The sequence below is a fragment of the Microcebus murinus genome, chromosome 1, assembly GCF_040939455.1.
Source record: "Microcebus murinus isolate Inina chromosome 1, M.murinus_Inina_mat1.0, whole genome shotgun sequence".
NCBI classification, from domain to species: Eukaryota; Metazoa; Chordata; class Mammalia; order Primates; family Cheirogaleidae; genus Microcebus; species Microcebus murinus.
The window spans coordinates 8,558,459-8,581,236 of NC_134104.1; the positions used below are offsets into that span (position 1 = coordinate 8,558,459).

Consider the following 22,778-nt stretch of genomic DNA (forward strand, 5'->3'; position numbering starts at 1 on the left):
GACACCTGCTCTTCTAGTCCTTGCTCAGTGCAGGCCCCAGCCCCAGTGTCCTGGCTTTTACCTGTATTTGCCATGCGAGAGTCCTCCACCCTCAGGGACACATCACCAACAGAACAAAGCAAAAAAGCCCCCACCCAACGTCATCCAGGCAATGTTACAATTTAAACTTGCAGGTTTCTGACTACTTAAGAACACTGCAGCTCTTGCCCAGACTGTAACATTACTTTCAGAAAGAGAATCAACTGGAAACTGGCCACGAATGCTTTGAAGCATCCTTTCAACAAGCGCTTACCCAGGGCAGGTGCTGGGAACACACAGATACGCCCTCCAGGCAATTGGGTGGCTTTGCAGTGTACTGTAACAGGCGGAAATCATTTAACGAACTCAAAACAGCTACTAAGGGTCTCTGGAAATTATTCGAAGGGCATTCAGGAAATAAAGAAACATTTATTCAAGAGAATCTACTAAATTTTGGTAAGAGCAGCAAGAATCTGTGGCGCGTGGGCCATGACCTGCTCCTGGTCCCCAGCTCAGCTTGATGGAAATTCGACTACCACTCTGGCATGTATACAGCCAAGATGGGGTGCTCTCTTTCCCCAGCGTCCAGTCAAGGGCTTTTGCATCTTCTGGGAGGGGCAGATCCCCAGCCTGTCCTCTTCCCACTCCTCTGCTCTGAGTTTCAGAGGTTAAACCCAGGTGAGTGCAGCGGAGGAGTCGTGGTCTCTCTGCCTCCACTCAGCCCCTGCTCTTAGGCAGAGGCTCTACCCAGGCACGAGAGGCCAAGAATCCTGGGGCCCCATCTGCGCTTGCCATAGCCTGCCTGTAGGGTGAAACACATGCTGGGAGAGGGGAGCTCTGAAGACCAGAGGCTACTGCCCCCGCCCAGGGCCCTGGCAGGGATACCACTCCAAGACAGCAGGCTACTGTCCCTGTCCCCAGCTCTTGCTGAGCAAATGGGTTCAGAGATTTTGCCCAGGGGGAGATGTTGTAAGGGAAATTCATTTGTATAGGCAATAGGTTTCTTAGGCCAAACCAAAATAACTTTAGGTGTATCTTCAGTGTGTGTTCAGCCAGCCTTCTGGGGAGGCGTAAGTCAACACACTTATGTAACCACGGTGTTATCTCCTATGTGAACCCATGTGATCATGCTTTCCCATGGCATGTTGCCACTATTGTTCTGACCCATATATAAGTGCTCACCATGTTCCCGGCCATGCTCTTGCCATGGCTGCATCCCCTTGACAACAAAGAACATATCTCATCTGCCCGCTACCACCTGTCTCTTCTTTCAACTCCCATCCTGGAAGCCTGCTCTAGTGCACTGCTCCTGCACCCACCCCCACAGATGCAGGCCGGAACAAAGCATCGCAAAACTCTCCCTAAGAGAACTGAATTTGTTTGGAACGGAGATGGGGAAGTTCAGGCCTACGAGTGCTCTCAAAAGCAATGGAAATTTTGGTTCCGAGCAATTAAGAGAAGGCTGGTAGCTCTGCAACAGCAAGTTAAAGCAGAGGCCGGCTTGTTTCCCAAAAAGAACTAGAGAAAGAGACAGTTACAAAGAACCCTCTTGGGTCAAACACATCTCAAATACTGGCCTCAAAAACTACCTATGCAAAGGGGTGTACACTGAATTGTATCAGACTGTGGAGCTGTTGAAAACAATAGAGCAATCGACCAGCAATCAGCTAACAGATTACGACACTGCTAACACACCATCCTCTCAGGGTAAGCGTGTACATTCCCAAGGATGTACCCTTTCAGGAACACCACCAAAGGCTTCACTCACACATCAGGGGAAACAGACATCACAAAAATAGTCTAGCCAAGTCAATAAATAAATAAGCAAAGACAACAATAAGCCCTGGTAGGAGGTAGAAAGTGTCAGAATACAAAGTTGCTACAATATATTAAATGCTATCTAAAATGTCCAGTCTTCAACAAAAATTGTAAGACATGCATAAGAAACAAAGTACCATGCAGACACAGAAAAAAAATGCAGACTACAGAAACTGTGAGGGCAACAAGATGTTAGACTTAAGACATCTTAAGAATCTTGTCAGATTCAAAGACATCAGAGCAGCTATTATAAACATGTTCAAATGGCTAAAGGAAACTATGTCTAAAGAAGACAGGTATGGTGACAATGTCTCATTAAATAGACATTATTAGTAAGTAGATAGAAATTCTTTTTTAAAAAAGGACTGGGCTGGGCTCAATAGCTCACACCTGTAATCCACTTTGGAAGGCTGAGGGGGGAGGATCACCTGAGACCAGGAGTTTGAAATCAGCCTTGGCAACACTGTGAGAGCCTATCACTAAAAAAAAAAATAAATAAATAAACAAAATTAATTGAGTATGGTGTTGCACACCTATAGTCTCAGCTACTAGGGAGGCTGAGCTGGGAGGATCCCATAAGACCAAGAGTTTGAGGCTACAGTGAGTTATGATGATGCCACTGCACTCTAGACTGGGCAACAGAGTGATACCCTGTCTCTTAAAAAAAAAAAAAAAAGGAAATTCTGGAGTTGGAAAGTACAATGACTGAAATGAAAAACTTAGGAGAGGAAACCCAACAGTACATTTGAAGTGGCAGAAGGAGTAAAGAAGATTTGATCAACAGAAATGATGAAATCTAAAAAATAGAAGGATAAAAGAAATGAAGAAAAATAAACAGATTCTTAGAGAAATGTGGGGCACAATTCAATGCACTAGCATACACACAATGGGAGTGCCAGGAGAGAAGAGAAAGAAGCAAGAACCATATTTGAAGAAATAATGGCTGAAAACTTCCCAAACTTGAAGAAAAACATTAAGCCACAGACCTAGAAAGCTCAGTGAATTCCAAGTGGGCTAACTGCAAAGAGATCCACACCCAGAAACCTCGCAGTAAAATGCTAAAGGACAAATACAAAGAGGAAATCTTGAAAACAGCAAGAGAAAAGCGACACATCATTTACAAAGGAGCTCCAGTAAGATGAGCAAATGACTTCTCATGAGGCACAGCAGAGGCCAGAAGGCAGGGGATGACATATTCAAATGGCTAATTCAAATGTAAGTTCATGCAAACATTTACACACACATTTGTTATAGGTTATTAAACAAGTGCTGCTTTGCTTAAATATTTTACATTCAAGTACATATACAGCTGATTAAAGTATATTTATTTTAATATTTAAAGAGCTGAAAGAAAGAAAAAAAAACCTGTCAACCAAGGATCTCATATCCAGGAAAACTATCTTAAAAAAAAAAAAATAAAGACATTCTCAGATAAATAAAAACTGAGAACATCTGTTGCTAGCAAACTCACCCTTTAAGGAATACTAAAGGAAGTTCTTCAGGGTGAAAGTATTTGATACCAGTTATCTGAATCCACGTTTTTTTTAAAAAAAGAGCACTGGTGAAGGTAATTGTGTGATTATAAAAAGACAATATAAATGCATATTTCTTCTTTCAACAGATTTAAAAAAAACAGTTGTGTAAAATAATATGTACATAATGTATTGTTAGGTCTAAGTCATACAGAAATATATTTGACAATAACAATACAAACAAGGTGGGTGGGAGCAAAGCTGTACAGGAATAAGGAAATGGCAACAGATGCTAATTCAAATCCACGAAGAGCTAGAAACACTAAACAGGAAGGTTAATGTAACAAACTCTCTCCACATATTGGTTTTCCTTTATTCTCCTAGCCTCTCTAAAAGATATAAAATCATATAGCTTAATAATTATGACAACATATTACGTGGTTTGCAACATACATAGATATAATCCACATAGCAATAATAGCATAAAAAGGGGAAGAAAAACAGAGCTATCCAAGAGCAATATTTATCTTGCTGGAATTAAATCTGTATAAAATTGAAGTAGAGTCTGATAAAATGTATATGGCAAGCCCTAGAACAACCAGTAAGAAAGTAACTCAAAAATGATAAAAAAAAATCATTAAAAGAATTAACATACTACACTGGAAAATATTTGCTTAATGAAAAAGAATGTAGCATAGGAAGAATAGATGAAAAAAGACATAAGAGAGATAGAAAACAATAAGTAAAATGGCATGATTCTGTGAATGTAGTGAACACCACTGAATCTTACACTTTAAATGTGTGAGTTATACAGCATATGAATTATATCTCCAGAAAGCTATTAAAAAAAAAAAAAAAAGAAACCAAGCTGACAGGTCACTTTAGTTAAATGACTTTTTGGAGAAGAGCTCATCCCAAATGGGTAAAAAGCTGCCTATTATTTGAAAGCCTTTTTGTTTTCTTTTTTTGAGACAGAGTCTTGCTCTGTTGCCCAGGCTAGAATGCTGTGGTGTCAGCCTAGCTCACAGCAACCTCAAACTCCTGGGCTCAAGCAATCCTTCTGCCTCAGCCTCCCGAGTAGCTGGGACGACAGGGGCATGCCACAGCGCCTGGCTAATTTTTTCCATTTTTAGTAGAGACAGGGTCTCACTTTTGCTCAGGCTGGTCTCAAATTCCTGACCTCAAGCAATCCTCCTGCCTCAGCCTCCCAGAGTGCTAGGATTATAGGTGTGAGCTATGGTACACGGCCTTGAAAGCCTTTTGAGGAAAGGCTGTAAGACCTAAAAGAATGGCTTGGCCTCAGGATGGTATTCACACACATGCAATTTTAGGATGTCTAATAAAGCCCTTAATGCCTCAGGCTTTTCAGTTGTCTGCTGCTCCTTCTACCTACAGGGAAAATTTGTGCCATCTACTGACCCCCATCCCCGGGGGGCATGACTCCCATCCCTGCCATGGAGGACTGGACAAGCAGAAGCCACCTGACCCCATGGAGCCTCACTGAGAGTCTGTCTAATAATCTTGACTAGTTCAGCATTACAAGGAAGAGATGCAGGCATTTTTAGCTACGGGAACCAAGCTTGGGGGTGAAAGTCACCCCCAAAAGTCAGCTAGGTGAGCCCAGGTGGGCAGAGGCAGATGTGCAGAGTGAGTTCTCCAGGCAAAGAGAGCAGCTGCAGAAGCTCACAGCTTCCCGCGTAAGACCCCATGTGACCTGGCTGTATTCCACGCCCACCTTCCACTCCCATGGGCTCTTTCTACTCAACTTCCCTCGTACTCACGAGCTGGCTGGAATAGCTTTCAGGTGCTTGCAATTAAATGAGCCCTACAACTGATTACTGTAAACTATTTTCTTACTTTGTCCCCAAGAAGGATGGACACCACCAAAACTTCAAAGCCTTTTAACCTTACAAATTAGGGCACAGTCTCTTTCTCTTAATTATTAGATAATTGTGCAATCTTACACATGAAGTCCAGTCACAGCTATTTGCTGAAGGCAGTTGTGCCAGGAGCCTGGGATACAGAGATGCACGAGGCAGTCTCAGGTGTCCAGCTGCCCTGCTGTTGCCATCGGAGCAGTCGTATTCCTTGTCACAGTCGTGACTATGAACTTAGGAACGACTTCAAATAAATGGTCTGGAAAGAGGGTCCCGCCCGCCCTCTTCCCAGTGGAAAATACCTGATAGAAGTTTGTTTTCTCTGCAACGACTTTCAATATCCCTGGAGCAATAGGAGGAACAGTCACCATCTGCAGCTTGCCAAAAAATGGGTTGTGCCCAGAGCTTTTATAGCGTTTCATCTTGTCTTCGATGACAAGCGCGAGGGACTGGGAATGGTTGATCATTTCCAGCAGGGTGGAAATGGCCACATTCTGGAGGTAGCAGTCCGTCGCACAGCAGCAAATGGTCATGAGGGATTTCAGCCAAGACGGGAAACTGGAATCGTTGGCTCCTGCAAGGAAGCCAGCCAGAGAGGCAGAAACACAACCACGTCAGGATGGCTCCCAGCCTGCAGACTCTACAGCACCTGAGAGCCAGGAAGTTATGCGAGAAAGTCACCTGGACAGCAATGTGCTAACCTTCTGGTGGTGACACTTATTTGGAAATAAGGTCTTTACAGATGTCATCACGTTAAGATGAGGCCATCAGGTGAGCCCTGATCCAAAATGACTGGTGTCCTTATGGAGGAAAATGCCACGTGGAGGCAGAGACACACAGGGAGACAGCATGTCAGGGCAGAGGCAGGACCAGACGGATGCAGCTGCAAGCCAAGGAACCCCTGGGATTGTGGCCGCCACCAAAGTTAGTAAGAGGCAAGGAAACATTATTCTACCAGAGTCTCAGGGCAAGCACGGCCCTGTTGACACTCTGGTCTCACACTTCTGGCCTCTAGAACTGTGATATGATAAATTTGGTAGTTTAGTCACTCGGTGTAAGGTACTTTGTTATGATAGCCCTAGCAACCCAGTACATCAATCTTTAACAACAGGTGTCATGAAATAGTCTATTTACTATGACTGAGCATTTTTTTATGTTCTAGATCTTCTAATGGGCTGTGCTGGACACCCAAGGTTTACAAATACAGACCCAGCCCTTGCCAACCTGCCGTGTAGTGAGATGCAAGTCAAAATATACACAACTAATTACAAAATAAAGAAGAAAACAAATACAACCAATAGTCTCTTCTTGGCTGACAGATTTTAGCTAGTCAGTAAATATAGGCCAAGTATCCCAATCCCAAATCCCAAATCTTTTTGAGAACATGATGTTCAAAAGAAATGCTCACTGGAGCACTTCACATTTTAGAATTTTGGACTAAGGATGTCGAACCAGTAAGTATTAATATAATGCAAATATTTCAAAATCTGAAATCCCAAAGACTTCTGGTCCCAAGCATTTTGGAAAAGGGATACTCAACCTGTGTCAATCATCTCAGTAATATGCTTCCCCAAGTGGACTTTAGCTCTCACCCGGAGGCTGGAAGAGCGTTTCACAGAGCTGCTCGGTCTCCTCCTCGGACAGGTAGACGGGGAAGGTGGTGCAGTCCAGCAGCAGGTGGCAGGCGGCAGCGAAGGCCTCCCTGCAGTCCTTCCCGGAGCCCCCCAGGTCAATGACCACCTGGTCAACGTCCCATTCTTCCTCCTTTTTTCTGCCGGGGCTATCGGGCAAAGAGGACGGTGACTCTGAACTTTTTGACTTAAATGGAGACCCTCGCGCTGTGAACAAGTCTGAAAGCATCTGCTTAAACTGGGGCACAGTGATGGGCTTGGCCTCCCGCGAGTTCTTCCTGCTGGAGTTGTCGACCGCCAGGCTCTGTGTCCCACCCTTCTCCTTCTTCCCCGCGGGCTCTTCGGACTTGCTTTCCTCTCCAGACGCCGTGAGCTGTTCTCCAAAAATGTTCTTGCTGGCAAAGCTGGCGATTAGCTCTTGGATGCAAAGGAACGTCGTCTGCATGACGCCACCCTTCTTCCAAACGTCGTCCCTTTCAGGAGAGACTCGGGGAACCCTCAGGTGCTCAGAGAGCTCTGGCGAGGAGGCACTGAGCCCAATCCCACTGTCCTCGGATTTCAGGGGCGGGAAGGAAGCGTCTTCATCACTTGGAATCACTACCTTTGTTTCCAAGATTATTTTGCCATTTTCGCCTTTTACTGGACTCTGCAAAACATGAAAAAAAAATGCGTTTTATATATCTCTTATGACCAAGGGATTCAAGTATCAGCTGAATCAGGTAAACCATGAACGCATTTTGAACCTGTCTGTCAAAATCATAACTCTCTCGACCAAGAGAATCACTGTGCAAGTGTGTGATGAAATTCAGAAGGCACACAAAGGAGGGGAAGGAGGAGTGGTACGGCCCGGAGAAGAGGCTGGCATGCCAACATGCGCTGTACAGGGCAGGCTGGCTCTCGAGCCTGCTGTGTCTTATTTATTTATTTAGATCCTTCACGGTATAAAAACATTGTTTAAAACCTATTTTTGACAAATTTCAAAATATGAATGAGAACACTGAGCTGCAGGAAAAAGACAGGCATGAAGAAATAAGAGGAGAAAGCTAGAATAGTCTGCTCAAAAATACCTATGTACATCCATGTACACGTACGTGTACACACACACACACACACACACACACACACACACACACGGTGGCTTTTCCAAAGTCATGACACTTCAACCTTCAATGGATTAACCTTTTCTCTTTTCCTATACTGTTACTTAGATAATATTACATTAAATTTGACAATTCTTTTTTCTTTTTTTAAAGAGATGGGGTCTCGCTCTGTCACCCAGGCTGGAGTGCAGTAGTGTAATCATAGCTCATTGTAGCCTCGAACTCCTGGGCTCAAGTGATCCTCCTGCCTCAGCCTCCCAAGTAGCTGGGACTACAGTTGCAAAGCACTATGGCTGGCGAATTTTTCTTATTTTTTGTAAAGATAAGGTTGCCCTGGCCGGTCTAGAACTTTTGGCCTCAAGCGATCCTCCTGCCTCAGCCTTCTGAGTCCCTGGGATTATAGGTGTGAGCCACCACGCCCAGGTAAATCTGAAACACTTTAACATTGAAAATATTTATACCATGCTCTGAAGGGAAGAATGAGAAGGGAGCATGAGATTTTTAAAACATATTCTTACTCATATTTGTATACTATACATGCTTAAGATTCATCTCTTAAATCATTTTCAGGATATTTTTTCCCAATAACTAGAGCAGCTAGGGAAAAAAGAGAACTTCTAATTTGAAGTAACAGTTTGTAATCAGTCTGTAAATTGAGATTCAATTCCCATCAGAAGCTCATTTGTCTCTAAATACCAACTGATGCACACAGCTCGCTTGCGTGCTCGCTCTCTCTGTCTCAGAATGCCTCACTTTCTAGTCTGCTCACACACCTGTTTGCCACTGCATTGAACTGATTTCAAGGAAAAAAATTTCAAATCCCTAAATAAAACAGAAACTAAGAAATCTGGACACAGAGACAGACACACTTGAACAAGCCAAAGAACACAGGCAAACTGTTTGTGGGACTATCACTTTTTGTCTTTTTGGAAGACAATCTGGGAACATCTCTCACAGTTCAAAGGCAGCATGCACGTCTATTGACTGTCACTCGCTGCTAGGAATTTATCCCTCAGAGACACTAGCCCCACGGGTAGGTTGCATGAGGATACTGATTGCAGCACTGTTTTTAACAGTGAAAAACTGAAAATAACCCAAATAACTAGGGGAATAATTAAAGAAACTATAAATCTATACAATAGCCCATTATGTAGAAGGTAAAAAAGAATAAGATACCTTTATGTATACTGCTATGCAAAGATGTCCCTAAAATACTGTTTGAATGAGAACTGCAGCAAGTCAGAGAACAGTGTATATTATGGGTTGAATTGTGCTCTGCCAAAAGATGCTTAAGTCCTAACCCGGTACTCATGAATGTGACCTTATTTGAAAATGGAGTCTTTGCAGATGATCAAGTGAAGATGAGGTCACTGGGGTGGGCCTGACTCCCACAGGACGGGCGTCCTTATAAACAGGGGGAATCTGGACACAGAGATAGACACACTTCAACAAGCCAAGGAAGGCCAGAGATCGCCAGCCAACCAGCAGAAGCTACGAGAGAGGCCTGGAACGAATTATTTTCCCTAGCACATGGGGGGAGGAACCAACTTGCTGACTCCTTCATCTCAGACTCTGGCCTCCAGAACTGTGAGAAAAAATTGGTTTGTGCTGTTTAAGCCAGCCAGTCTATGGTATTTTGCTATGTAAAGCCTACCAAGTGAATCCAGTATCTCATTTATATTTTACATAACCAGAATCGCACATATACAAACATACACACAGCCTAGCTGTATCTCTCTCCATTAACTGTGGTTATGTAGTTATCAACTGCATCTAGCCATTAACCATAGTTAAGTAGCAGGGGAGTGGTACGGGAGTGGGTGAAGTAGAAGGGGTTAACAGCTATGCTAAAACCTTTTAAAGTGTTTGAGGATTTTACAAGCATATTTGACATATCACCCATATATCTTCTCGTCTTTATTGCTGTCCTAACCAACTCTCATTTCTTTCTGTTTCCAGGAAGGCATAAGCTGCTCTCTGCCCAGAGGACTATTTCTGTTCCTCGGAGCACCTACCGAGGTTCCACTCGTGGACTCCGTGTCCAGGTAGGAAGGCGGCATTTGGACTTTGCTGAGCACCTTGAAGCACGTCTTCAAGGCCTGAGTGAGTTCAGGTAAACTTAAGGCCTCCATTTCCTCAGCAAGAGGCTGCACCAGGCAGCTGAGCACCTGTGGGAGATACTGGGTCTGCACCTCGGAGTAAAGTTCCTGTGAAATAAACACACAGGTTTAACCCGCGTGTCAGCTTCCAACCAGAAAAACAATGCCCCTCAAAATGGCATCTTAAAAAATTTAAATTTTTTTCCCTTTTTTTTTTTTTGGTAGAGACAGGGTTTTGCTCTGTCACCCTGGCTAGAGTACAGTGACATCATCATAGCTCACTGCAGCTATGATGCACCCCCTACCCCTGGTCTCAAGCGATCCTCCTGCTTTGGCCTCCCAAGTAGTTAGGACTACACACACATGCCACCATGCCCGGTTAATTTTTCTTATTTTTTGTAGCAATGGGGTCTCACTATGTTGCCCAGGCTGGTCTTGAACTCCTGGGCTCAAATGATCATCCTGCCTCAGCCTCCCAAAGTGCTGGGACTCCATACCTGGCCAAAAAAATTCAATTTTTTAGAGCATAAGTTTCACATTAATTCCCAAACCAGAAAACAAAATATTTCCTTTTAATCTAGACAAATCAAGGATGTTCTTCTTCTCTTTCAAATGGCTTTACCTATTCTAATAGAAGATAAAATTGCCACATATGTCTATATTAAGGAAATTAGCCAACAGCACAATTTTAACTAGGAAACATATTGACTCTCACCCTAATGTAAGTGTAGTACAGTTCATCAGCTGGTTGACTTAACTTCAGCTCAGCCCAAAAGTATAACGGAGGCCAGGCACGGTGGCTCACGCCTGTAATCCTAGCACTCTGGGAGGCTGAAGTAGGTGGATTGTTTGAGCTCAGGAGTTTGAGACCAGCCTGAGCAAGAGCAAGACTGCGTCTCTACTAAAAATAGAAGGTAATTAGCTGGACAACTAAAAATATAGAAAAAATTAGCCGGGCATGGTGGCACATGCCTGTAGTACCAGCTACCCGGGAGGTTGAGGCAGGAGGATCGCTTGAGCCCAGGAGTTTGAGGTTGCTGTCAGCTAGGCTGACGCCATGGCACTCTAACCCGGGCAACAGAGTGAGACTCTGTCTCAAAAAAAAAAAAAAAAAAAAAAAGTATAACTGGACCAAAAGTTATAACCCTTTTTAAAGAAGACATTAAAAATATAAAGGATCACACCCAGCCACCTCTTCCATGCTGAAACAACCTTTGTAACAGTGTTGTCCATTTATGCAAAGCTGCTTTTTAGTACATTTAGGTTTATAAAACAGGATGGCAACACCCATAAGAATGTAAACAATGGTGAGCGCTGAGCCGTCTCTTCTCAGCAAAGCACTTACCAAGGGAATAACGTCCAGAAGGAACACCAGGAGGGTGCAGAGCTCGGAGACTGTCGGGGGAGGACTGACGCTTTTTCCGATAGTGGAGCTCTGCTTCACTGGCCTGTATTAATCATGGGAAAGAAAAACAAGTTAATTCTTTTTCCCACAATAATTTCAGGCGTTTCCAGAGTTATTCCATTTCAAACATAACAAAAGACAGCTTTTGTAACTCTAATAACCAAGCTTTGGTGACTGAAGCTATCTAACCCGGAGACGTGTTAATAAGTGTCTTGAATCTGTTGGTCTCCAAAACAAGTTCTCTCCACTCGAACTCCATCAGTTCAGATGTGGGTGGTCGCATGCCCACGTGGCATTCTGCACCCAGCAGAACCGCAGTGCCACCAACAGGTGCAATCCCACGTTCCCAAGCCCAAGCCAAAGGCATGTTCCAAGAGAATGAGCAGTGGCTAGAGACTCAGGCCACATGGCTGTTCACCTGGCTGCTGGAAGGGTCTAAGAAAACATTCCCCACAGAACACCCACGAGTTCATCAGCACTTGAGCTGCTGCGGAATTCCACTGACCAACTCTATTGGGAGTTGCTTATCTTATGTTTAAATTCAACACTTCTTTTAAAATAAGCAGGCAACTGGATAAATAGGTATGTTAAAAGGTGTATATATTAGTTCTCAAAACAGAGTAACTTGGGATTCATCTAGCTACAATGGTACAACTCAATCTGAGTTAATTTTTTTCCTTGTAAATTAGCACTTAGGTATCTTAGAGTTCATCTTAGAAAGAGAACCCCTTTGAAGAACTGCACACCACAGTTCTTCTAGATACACCACATCCTAGCGATTCTACTTCCAGGTATCTACTCTAAAGAAACCTGTGTAAGGAGACAGAACTAAGATGTTCACCACACTGCTATTCACAACAATGAAAAGATCAAAAGCAGTTCACTGACACAATGGGCTATTATACTTAAAGGAATGAACTGTATGTTACAACGTACCTCCCAAACAGCACACTGTAAAAAAAATTGCATGCAACTTGATATCCCTTATGTAGCACTTTAACAGACAAACTGGGCTATATCATTTATGGATACATGCTGGTTATGAAATCACATAACAACAGCATGGGAAGGACAGACACTAATTTCAGGATAGTGATTAATTCTGGGATGAAAGGAGAAAAACGTGTTGGGAAGGTGGGGAGTTAGATCTATCCGGGTAGCAACACTTTGTGCTTTTAAAAAATAACCAGGCTGACCAAAGCATACTCTAACATGAATGTAACATGGCTTTGCTGCTGTCTGTGGATCCAATTACAATTAACTTATTTATCCCACGGCTGTGAGCTCGTGTGGGCAGAAGAGCACAGTGGTAGCGGTTGAGAAGTCAGATTCTGATATCAGGCACTGCCGGGTTCTAATCTCAGCGGCCACTAATTTGCTGTGCAATGCCAAACAAGGGACTTTACGTCTCTGAGCTCTGACTTTCTTATATAGGTCAAAAGCATAATGGAAGAGTCTCCTTCCCTTGGGGTTGTTCCAAAGAGTCATTGTCATGCATTCCAGCCAGAGGACACACCCAACAAACAATATGGAAAGCTCCTATCACAGCTGCAAGATATGGGAAGAACAGTGACACAGCCCAGAGCATGACAGTGGAGATTAACAGGAAGCAAGTTTTACAGCATGCCTCAATGGACAAAACAGGGTTTGAGAGATTACATTGTTCCTCCTGTAAAGAAAGCGATGTGAGGCTGGGCATGGTGGTCCATGCCCGTAATCCTAGCACTCTGGGAGGCTGAGGCGGGCGGATTGCTCAAGGTCAGGAGTTTGAAACCAGCCTGAGCAAGAGTGAGACCCCGTCTCTACTATAAATAGAAAGAAATTAATTGGCCAACTAATATATATAGAAAAAATTAGCCGGGCATGGTGGCGCATGCCTGTAGTCCCAGCTACTCCAGCTACTGGGGAGGCTGAGGCAGAAGGATTGCTTGAGCCCAGGAGTTTGAGGTTGCTGTGAGCTAGGCTGACGCCACAGCACTCACTCTATCCTGGGCAACAAAGCAAGACTCTGTCTCAAAAAAAAAAGAAAGTGATGTGGGCAAGGGCTCTCCAGCAAAGCACAGTGTTCTCTGGGGTATGCCACGACGCACAATTTAGAGGTGGTGCAATTCACCAGACTAAAAGGGAAGATAAAGCTGATTATAGTAGCTTAAAACATTAATGCTTTTATCTGACCAGTTATACATTAATTTCAGTAAGAATTTAAGAAGATTGAAGATTTCAAAAACACTCCACCAGTCAAAAGCCACAAAACTAAGCTTCTTTAAATAGATTAGGCCTCCAAGAGAACAGTGCGAGGAAAGCTGATTTGATGAATGCAACTAGAAAATGCAGACAGGATTTTCTAAAGTTAGATTTTAAAACATAAATCAGCTTCAGCATTACAAGGCAAAGATTATGTGAGCCTTCTTACTAGGATGTTAGGATGTTTTTATTCTAGTAGAATCATAAGTGAATTCTTTCCAATCCTGTTTTAGCTGAACTTTGAAACTCGGGAGAGACCACCCAGCTTCAGCTACTTATACATAGTCTGAACAAACTAAGCAGCTATGAAACCTTAAGCCCTCTCGCTCTTCCTAAATATTCTGTAATCCTTAACTGCATACTTACTTACCTAAAGCATTCCTCAAAGCACCTCATCATATAATCCCAGAGAAAGTCTGTGCTTAGAGAAGTGATCAGCAGATTCACCGTTTTAACAATTTCAGAGGCATTTCTGTTATCTTTGATTGCACTGTAAAAAGAAGGGGAGGAAATAAATATGTCTATGAAAAAGCCTGAATTACAAGAACACTGTATCTGAAAAATTGTATCTCATTTTACCATTTACAATTTATTTCCAGAGAGACTGACAAACCCTGATATAGATAAAAATACTGCTATTCTTATACAGGAAAGTGTTTGCATAATGCCAACCTAAACAGTATTTATACTGATGTATTCTCTTAAAAATAAGCGTAAGGCGCCTGGTGTGGTGGCTCACATCTGTAATCCCAGCACTCTGGGAGGCTGAGGCAGGAGGATCGTGTGAGGCCAGGAGTTCAAGACCAGCTTGAACAACATGGCAAGACCCTGTCTCTATATTAAAAAAAAAAAAAATTAAAATTAGCAGGCATGGTGGCATGTGCTATACGTATTAATCCCAGCTACTTGGGAAGCTAAGGCAGAAAGATTTATTGGGCCCAGGAGTTCAAGGGTACAGTGAGCTATGTATGATCAGGCCACTTCACTCTAGCCTGGCTGACAGAATAAGACCCTGTCTCCAAAACAAGCAAACAAACAAACAACCCCCCCCCCCAAACCAAGAGCTATTATAAAAAGAATTTGTATAGAAAACAAGTTTTAGTCTAACTGTAGTAGGTAATTAGACAATCCATTGATGGCATAACATAGTACAGCCATTTAGCATGCAAATTTGGCTAATGTACATTTTTCAGTGGCTCAGGAAATTTATCCTACAGAAATCCTTGCACAGGTACACAAAGATGTATGCAAAAGGATACCACTGCAAGGCCATTTAAAAATACTAAAAACGTAGAAACCACCTCTAAGTCAATCAATAAGAGATTGGTTAATCAGTCAGTATTTATTAAATAAATGATAAATCCTTAATGAGTAATCTAAGGCAACCAATATATTCCAAAAGAGAACTCATTAAGGGATTACTTAATGAGTAATCTAAGGCAACCAATATATTCCAAAATTGTGAGTGCAGAGCTACTCACAATTTACTTTTATAAAACAGGCAACTTAATACCCATTGTAATTCCATCTTTAAAATAAAAGATAGGCATCTATGTATTTATGTCTGCAGTGAAAATTTGGAAAGAAGCTGACAAAAATTTATGTTTTGCTCTTAAGGATGGTTGGATTATGGGCCATATCTTTTTTCTTGATATCTTCAAATATCAATAAATTCTACAATAAGCATATATTACTTTCATACTCAGAAGAACAATAAGCTATCCTCATTCTGGGAGAAAAAGCAAACACTAAGAATTATCAGTACACTTACAATTAATAAGCCAGAAAAATCTTAAAACTGATTTAAAATTTTCCATATATTCAATGCCAGTTTGGGCAGAAGGAAGTTACATACACAGTAAAGCAAAAAGGGAGAGGTTGTGTTACCTTAAAAAAGAACAAACAAAAGAAAATAAAAGAACCCACAGGGCTAACAGGTAACTGCATGCTTTAAGCCAAACACGCTCACTCTGTCTCCAGGGCAACGGGACCCAGGCCTGTGGGTGAGCAGAGTGTCCCCTCTCCCACTCCGGCACCTCTTCTGAACAGTAACATTCCTGCCTCCACCTCCTGAACTCATTCCCCTCCCATCGTCCCTCGTCTCTTCTCCTGTAACTTACCGCTTGGGTACACTAGACCCAGTTGCCTCTGTTGGACATTTTTTTTTTTTTTTTGGAGACAGAGTCTCACTTGTTGCCCAGGCTAGAGTGAGTGCCGTGGCGTCAGCCTAGCTCACAGCAACCTCAAACTCCTGGGCTCAAGCGATCCTCCTGCCTCAGCCTCCCGAGTAGCTGGGACTACAGGCATGTGCCACCATGCCCAGCTAATTTTTTCTATATATATTAGTTGGCCAATTAATTTCTTTCTATTTATAGTAGAGACGAGGTCTCGCTCTTGCTCAGGCTGGTTTCGAACTCCTGACCTTGAGCAATCCGCCCGTCTCAGCCTCCCAAGAGCTAGGATTACAGGCGTGAGCCACCGCGCCCGGCTTGTTGGACATTTTTATACTGGATCAATGAATACTGTCTGTACACTCCAGGGCGGGAAAAAGACTACATCAAACTCCTTTTAAACTCTTCACAGTACTTAGCAGAGAACCGTTGATTCACCTCTTTTTGGCTTTGGAGCACAGATTATTTTAACGAGTGGTCTCACCTGCTACATCTCCACTGCTTCACAATTTATTAAACAGCAGAGGAAAAAAAAGAATTCATAGCACCAGGGAGGGAGGCAGAAGTGTGAAGCTGGGGGCCAAACCCATACCTTATCAGGGAATTTCCACTCTGAGTGTAGCTAAGTTGAAGATCAGAGCCAAGGGCATCTCTACAGTAAGAGTAAAAGGCCCTGATGACTTCGAGAAACAAAGTCCCAACCACTTGAGGCCCTGCAATCAAAAAGGAAATGGTCACAGAAAGATCAACCATCCGTTTTAAAATCAACACATGACACCTACATAAAACATACATACAGTACCTCTGCATATGTAGACATTTTATAAAGCCTAAAACGTACGAAGACTTAACTTCAGTGGTGACAACTTCAGCTGGGGTAGTAACATTCATGAAAACAGCCGACGTTTTTGCAGCACTTACTATGTGCTGGACACGGTTCTAAGCATTTTACGTCCATTAACTTATTGAGTCACCACAACAGTCACATGAGCAGGCACCACACTGTTGTCCCTGATTTCACACAAGGTGACGACGGGGGCACAGAGAGGGTAAGTCACTCCCCCAGGCCGGATTCCGCCAGCTGGAAGCAGGGCACGGGGCTACGTGTGTTAAGCGTGTACAAATTGCCTGGCCGGGACGTTACTCAATAGAACAATCCAGAGAGTGCTGCAACTTCCCTATTCTGGATTCCTTTAATCACGAGCTAGGACAACACAAAAGAAATACCACCAATCCTGAAAAGAGAATAAAGACGGCACAAAAGAACTGCGCTGGCTACATGTTAAAGAAGCCTCGTTGCCAATCGGGCGGCGGATGGGGCAGGACATTTCTGCTCCACAAACAGCAACCGCCAGGCAGCTGAGGGACTGGCTGCTCGCGTTCGTCCAGAGGGACGAAAACACAATCAGTTCAGAGGAAACGAAAACCAGTCAGTATTTGTAAAACACAATCATCAGATCAATCCAATCTTTCACACTTCCTTTTCACAAAACCAAAAGATGTGTCTCTGAGAAAACTATTTTCATGATAAGCTTCATGTGTATTTTATCTACAGCATAAGAATGCCATTTTTTTTTTTGAGACAGGGTCTTTGCTCTGTCCCCCATGCTGGAATGCAATGGTGTGATCATAGCTCACTGCAATCTCAAAGCGAGCTTCCCACCTCAGCCTCCAGAGTAGCTGGGACTACAGGCACACACCACCACACTCAGCTAATTTTTCTTATTTTTATAGAGATGGGGCTTTGCTATGTTGCCCAGGCTGGACTCAAACTCCTGGCCTCAAGCAATCCTTCCACCTTGGCCTCCCAAAGTGTTGGGATTGCAGGCGTGAGCCACTGAGCCCAGCCAAGAATGCCAAACACTTTTTGCAAAATGAAGGTAATTGTGTTGTACCAACTCATGGAGGAGGAAATGAGATGTGGCTAAAACCCAGCAGCAAAAGAACGGACAGGACTGAATGACCATCCTGTGCCTTCTAGTTCTACATAATTGACTCCTTTGCCTCTTAAAACATGTTTTCCTTCAGATGACTAATTATAAGAAAGAGCAAATTAAATAACTGTTACGGTTGGGCAGAAACCTGACATTCAATCTCTTCCAGAAAATACAACCGGAAGCCCAAGCTAACAGCACCATTTACTTGGCTCACCACGGTACTCAGCTTTGACATAAAACACACATCTCCAAAATGCTAAGTTACATTTTCTTTCTTGCAATACTTCTCCTGAGTTACACAGCAAGCTACCAAGACATTTACATAACTTGTTTCACTTTTGGACTAAACCATGACTTTTCAGAGCTAGAGTTACTCCACACTAAGAGGAAAATCTATCTGGACTGAGGTAGGAGGGGAGGGATGGGAGGAGGCATCTGAACAAAAGCACTGATACCTTGGGGCGGCACATAAAGGGTAAAGTTTGGAAGAACAGGCCGGGCGCGGTAGCACTCTGGGAGGCCGAGGCGGGTGGATTGCTCAAGGTCAGGAGTTCAAAACCAGCCTGAGCAAGAGCAAGACCCCATCTCTACTATAAATAGAAAGAAATTAATTGGCCAACTAATATATATATATATATAAAAAAATTAGCCGGGCATGGTGGTGCATGCCTGTAGTCCCAGCTGCTCGGGAGGCTGAGGCAGGAGGATTGCTTGAGCCCAGGAGTTTGAGGTTGCTGTGAGCTAGGCTGACGCCACGGCACTCACTCTAGCCTGAGCAACAAACTGAGACTCTGTCTCAAAAAAAAAAAAAAGTTTGGAAGAACAAATACTTCTTCATCCTTTGACTTTGGTGAAGAGGAACTACAGCTGCACACGTCTTGGAATAAAAGTTCATCTCTGTGACATGAGTAAGCGTCTCAGGTGGGATTCATCTGAGTGCAATCAGGTAAGCAGCAGTGTCCTGACAGAGAGCTTAGCAAATGACCTACCCCTGCCCAACTTTACTCTGTCCCTCTGTAAAATGGGCATAGAGTTGTTGGTGATAAGGAGGTGTGCACGGTGATAAACAGGAAATGATATATGCAAATCACTTGGCACACAATAATTGCTCAAAAAAATGTCAGCTATTGTTATTATTCACATATGAATAACACTCAAGGACCTCAGAGTCTCCCTTTCTTCTAAGTGACCAGGAGCTCTTTCTCCCCTGTGTCCCCCTAGGGCCTGGCCCCCTCCTGCACACAGCGGGTGCTCTGTGCCTGTCTGAGTAAATAAATGAAATGCCTCCATCCTGAGGCCAGAGAGAGGCGAGCACCCCACTAATGCCCTCAGCTCTCCTGTTCTCTGTAAGCAGCAACCAAGAGGTGGGCACACCTGGCCACTCAGATGATCCCCATTTGAGTGTTATGGGGCTCCAGTAACCAGATGTATGATCGTCTAGTGAATGGATATTGTAGCACATTTATTTTTAAAAAGTGAAGGAGAAAAGGTCATTTTTCTCAACCAATGCTCATGGGAAGATCGCGTATAAGAGGGAACCTCCAGCAACCGGAATCTAGTTCAAACCCTCTTCACTTTGCAATGAAAATATACAGTGAAAAGAAGAGGCTTTGCCCAGGGTCAGGGTCACCGGGCAAAAAGATGGAGGGGGTACCCTATGTACTTGAAAATAAAACCAAAGCTCACTCAAAGTGTGACATTAGATTGAAGAAACATACTTAAGAAGTAAATACCGTATGTGCCCTGTAGATACATATACAGATGTGCACAACAGGAGCTCGAAGGTGTTTTCCTAACAAAAACATTCAGATTATTGCGCAAAGCTTTAAAGTGACCACAACACATATGATATTAATAACTGAACCAAATAGTAATAACATGACTTCAAGATTCTGAAATTACATTCAGAATCTTGGCTGTTTATTCAGAAATAATTGGCTACATCTCACTGCGTTTCAATTCCCTGGAAACAGGTAATCTGTATTTGGCATATGATGGTAGCAGCATTTCGAACATTACCTATTTCTGGCTTGTCGAGCAAACTGATGAGGATGCGGAAAGGCTTCAGGTAGGCGTGATGGCTTTCCTCAACATCAGCATCAAAGAACTTCTGGTGCAATATCTCAGCCAGGCCCTGTTTTTTTTTTTTTTTTTTTTTTTTAAAAAAAAGCCACATATTAGGATATTGTGTATTGTAAAATATAACAACATTATTGATTGTTCTAATTGTTAAATACTCTGGGATACAAAGAAAACCAGTCACCCAGCGTGCAATAAATGCAATGCAGTCCTCCAAACCATGTACCAAGGGACATGCCCAACGTCTACTTTGAAGTCTCACAAAGAGAGCCACCGAAGAATTGTGATCGGGATGGGGCCCTGGATGGGGCCCAACTTTCCAGGAATGCTCCTTTACCTCAACTAAAAGATCCTTGGAGTACTTTTCAAAAAAATACGAGGATTGGTCTTCGTAAGAATTTGAGATTTCAGATTCCGGCACAATGGTATTTCCTTTAATGTCTGAGCCTATAAAAGAGCAAGCAGCATGAGCTGTAAAGAGATCTATGCTTCTAAAGGACATCATGTCATGCAAAAGTCTCATGCTCCAATATTTTTTAAAATGTCATTCCTCCGACAGAAAATCCAAATCAGATCCAGAAAGACCAAGTCACATTTTCTCCTTCCAACAGTGGCTAATGATCAGACACCCACAGTTCCATCTCAACACGCATCAATGTCATTTGCTCCAAGAATTTGCACTGTCTTTTACAAGCATGATTACCAGCATATAATAGAATGAGGATCATTTTTTAAAATCAGTGATTATTTGTCCAGCACTATATGGATCAAGGTAGTCTCATATATATGCCCCTTTCATTCTGGCCTTGGATAAATAAGTCTGCGAGGTCCTCAGGACAAGAAAGAACATCCTCGTGGTACAAGGAAAGAGTCTGGGGTCCCTGGGACACAGCTAAGTGAGCTGGAGCCGCCCACTGTCCTCTCTAGGTGCAGAGGTGTGCATCCAACAAAACCATACCTTTGATAAAAATTCTTAAAGAGCCTATAAATATTCTTAAAATCCTTAACAAGCTTCCAATACAATGACTTTTAGAAGTTTTTAAACTAGAGAGAGGAGAGGGAAGACAGATTGAATAGGACATTCTGACTTTGATGTGATAAGATCTATATATTGAGAGTTAATAAAACCTGTGAAATCCTTCCACAATCGCTTTGCGTGCCACCTCTTCTTAGGTAAATGAATATGGGAATTTAGAAAATTCATGAAAGTGCTACCCTTTAAGCCCCGTAATTTCCCAGACTCTGTCCCCAGGAAGCATTCCAACCAGCAGTCAAGGGCTCTTTGCCTACAGGTTTACAGGATGTCCACAAAAACACACAGAAACAGCCCCGGCATCCTCGTGATCCCTGGAGTTACCCAAATGCCTCCCAAGACATTCCCACTTACATAAACCTTCTCCTTTATTTACATATACTCCACAATCTTAATGGGTTTTCTCTACATACATGCTCTTCTCATGAAACTTCACCATAGCAATAAGCTTCTACTTGGATAAAGTTTAGCTACAAGTTTTTTGTGATATTTCAAGATTTTAAAATGAAATTCAGTTGGCATTTTTAAAATCCCACTTCTTATTTCCCCTTTTTGAAGAAAAAACAAAACAAAACGCTGCAAAATAACCAAAGCTATGTGTAGGCAACAGACCTCAGCTGACCGGTACTATATTTAGTCAGTGTGGTACCCTGCCACACTTCATGATTCTGAAATACATCACCAAGATTGAAACTTACTCCAAACATCAGCCCTAATAGGTTTCACATTCACTTTGATTTTAAATGACTACACTCTGCTCAGTACCTAGTAACCATGCATAGAGTCTTCTGTTCAGAGACATGTCCCTTCTCAGTAGGGTCTGGGTGGCGGCTGAGAGAATATGCACGATGTCAGGTCTGAGGAGGGGGATGGCTCTCTCATCGGAATCCTATGAGAAGAACAGAGGAAACTTTATTGCAAGGGAAGGATAGGGTAGGCTGCTGACTTTTTGACATGCAGCTCTCCCGTACTGGCCTACAAAGCTTCATCTCAAAAAGGGTTGGTTCTTTATGTGTTGCCCACAAAAAGATGCTGTTCAATATTTGCTATGAAAACACCGTCCTCACCAAAATGAACAAGGACCTTTTAATCAGCTGAAAGCAAAAAGTGCTCACGGAGTTGCTGAGTTCTCCTCTCAAGACAAAACTGTTTGAGATTTACGCCCTCTAGCCCATGCCGTGGGAAACAGCCGTGACTTGCCCAGAAGAACACAAATGACTTACCAGACAGGTATAAAATGGGAAGAAAAACAGAACGATTTCCAGATTATTTCTTTGCACGAGAACATTTGAATCCAACAGTGAAGCACATAAAGATTTTACCTGTAGATGATGAAATGGTATTAGCATTTTATTCCAAAGACATCTAACATCATTTTCAGGCTACTCTTTATAGTCATACAAGTGAAATTAACTTCTCCTGGGGATCCTGAAACCACCGTGTTAAACCACGTGGAAAAGAATAACTAGCCGTAGGTCAGGAGAGTGAGGGTTCCAGCTCTAGGGCTGGGGGGGCTGCATGACACCAGGAGGACATTTGGCTGCAGGCCTGCTTGTTCCATCTGAGAGCTGGAGGGTTTGGGACCAGATGGTCAGGTTTTAAGATGGCAAATTCTATGATCCCAGAAGGATCCAATGAGAACCTCAGGTTAAACGAAAACTCTGAAGACATGTGGTCAAATGGATTCTAGACCAATTCAATACATACTTCTTCGAGTGTCTTTTCTGAATGTAGACAGGTGTAACATAGAGGCCTGATAAGTAAGAGCCAGAGACAAATGCTCAGGATGCAGAAGAGGGAGGGAGACCTCTTTCAACTGGGAGGATGGGAAAGCTGGGCCTGAAGAGCAGGAAGGAGCCACGCTGAGACCCTTAGAGAAGGGCTGCAAGGGGCA

The 22,778-nt window shown here is 43.1% G+C and overlaps 1 protein-coding gene across 2 annotated transcripts in view; it reads right to left on the minus strand.

Moving 5' to 3' along the window:
* Positions 1 to 22,778, minus strand: part of DOP1B (DOP1 leucine zipper like protein B) — a 116,339-nt gene that overhangs the window by 45,879 nt on the left and 47,682 nt on the right. For both annotated transcript variants that reach the window (XM_076000326.1, XM_076000328.1), the window contains exons 6-15: positions 22,108 to 22,206; positions 21,650 to 21,773; positions 20,189 to 20,298; positions 19,792 to 19,906; positions 16,428 to 16,548; positions 14,035 to 14,154; positions 11,361 to 11,463; positions 9,932 to 10,123; positions 6,778 to 7,462; positions 5,488 to 5,759 (exon numbers count right to left, since the gene is read on the minus strand). In XM_076000326.1, the coding sequence (XP_075856441.1) occupies positions 5,488 to 5,759; positions 6,778 to 7,462; positions 9,932 to 10,123; positions 11,361 to 11,463; positions 14,035 to 14,154; positions 16,428 to 16,548; positions 19,792 to 19,906; positions 20,189 to 20,298; positions 21,650 to 21,773; positions 22,108 to 22,206 (1,941 nt within the window). The remainder of the gene's footprint in view (positions 1 to 5,487; positions 5,760 to 6,777; positions 7,463 to 9,931; positions 10,124 to 11,360; positions 11,464 to 14,034; positions 14,155 to 16,427; positions 16,549 to 19,791; positions 19,907 to 20,188; positions 20,299 to 21,649; positions 21,774 to 22,107; positions 22,207 to 22,778) is intronic.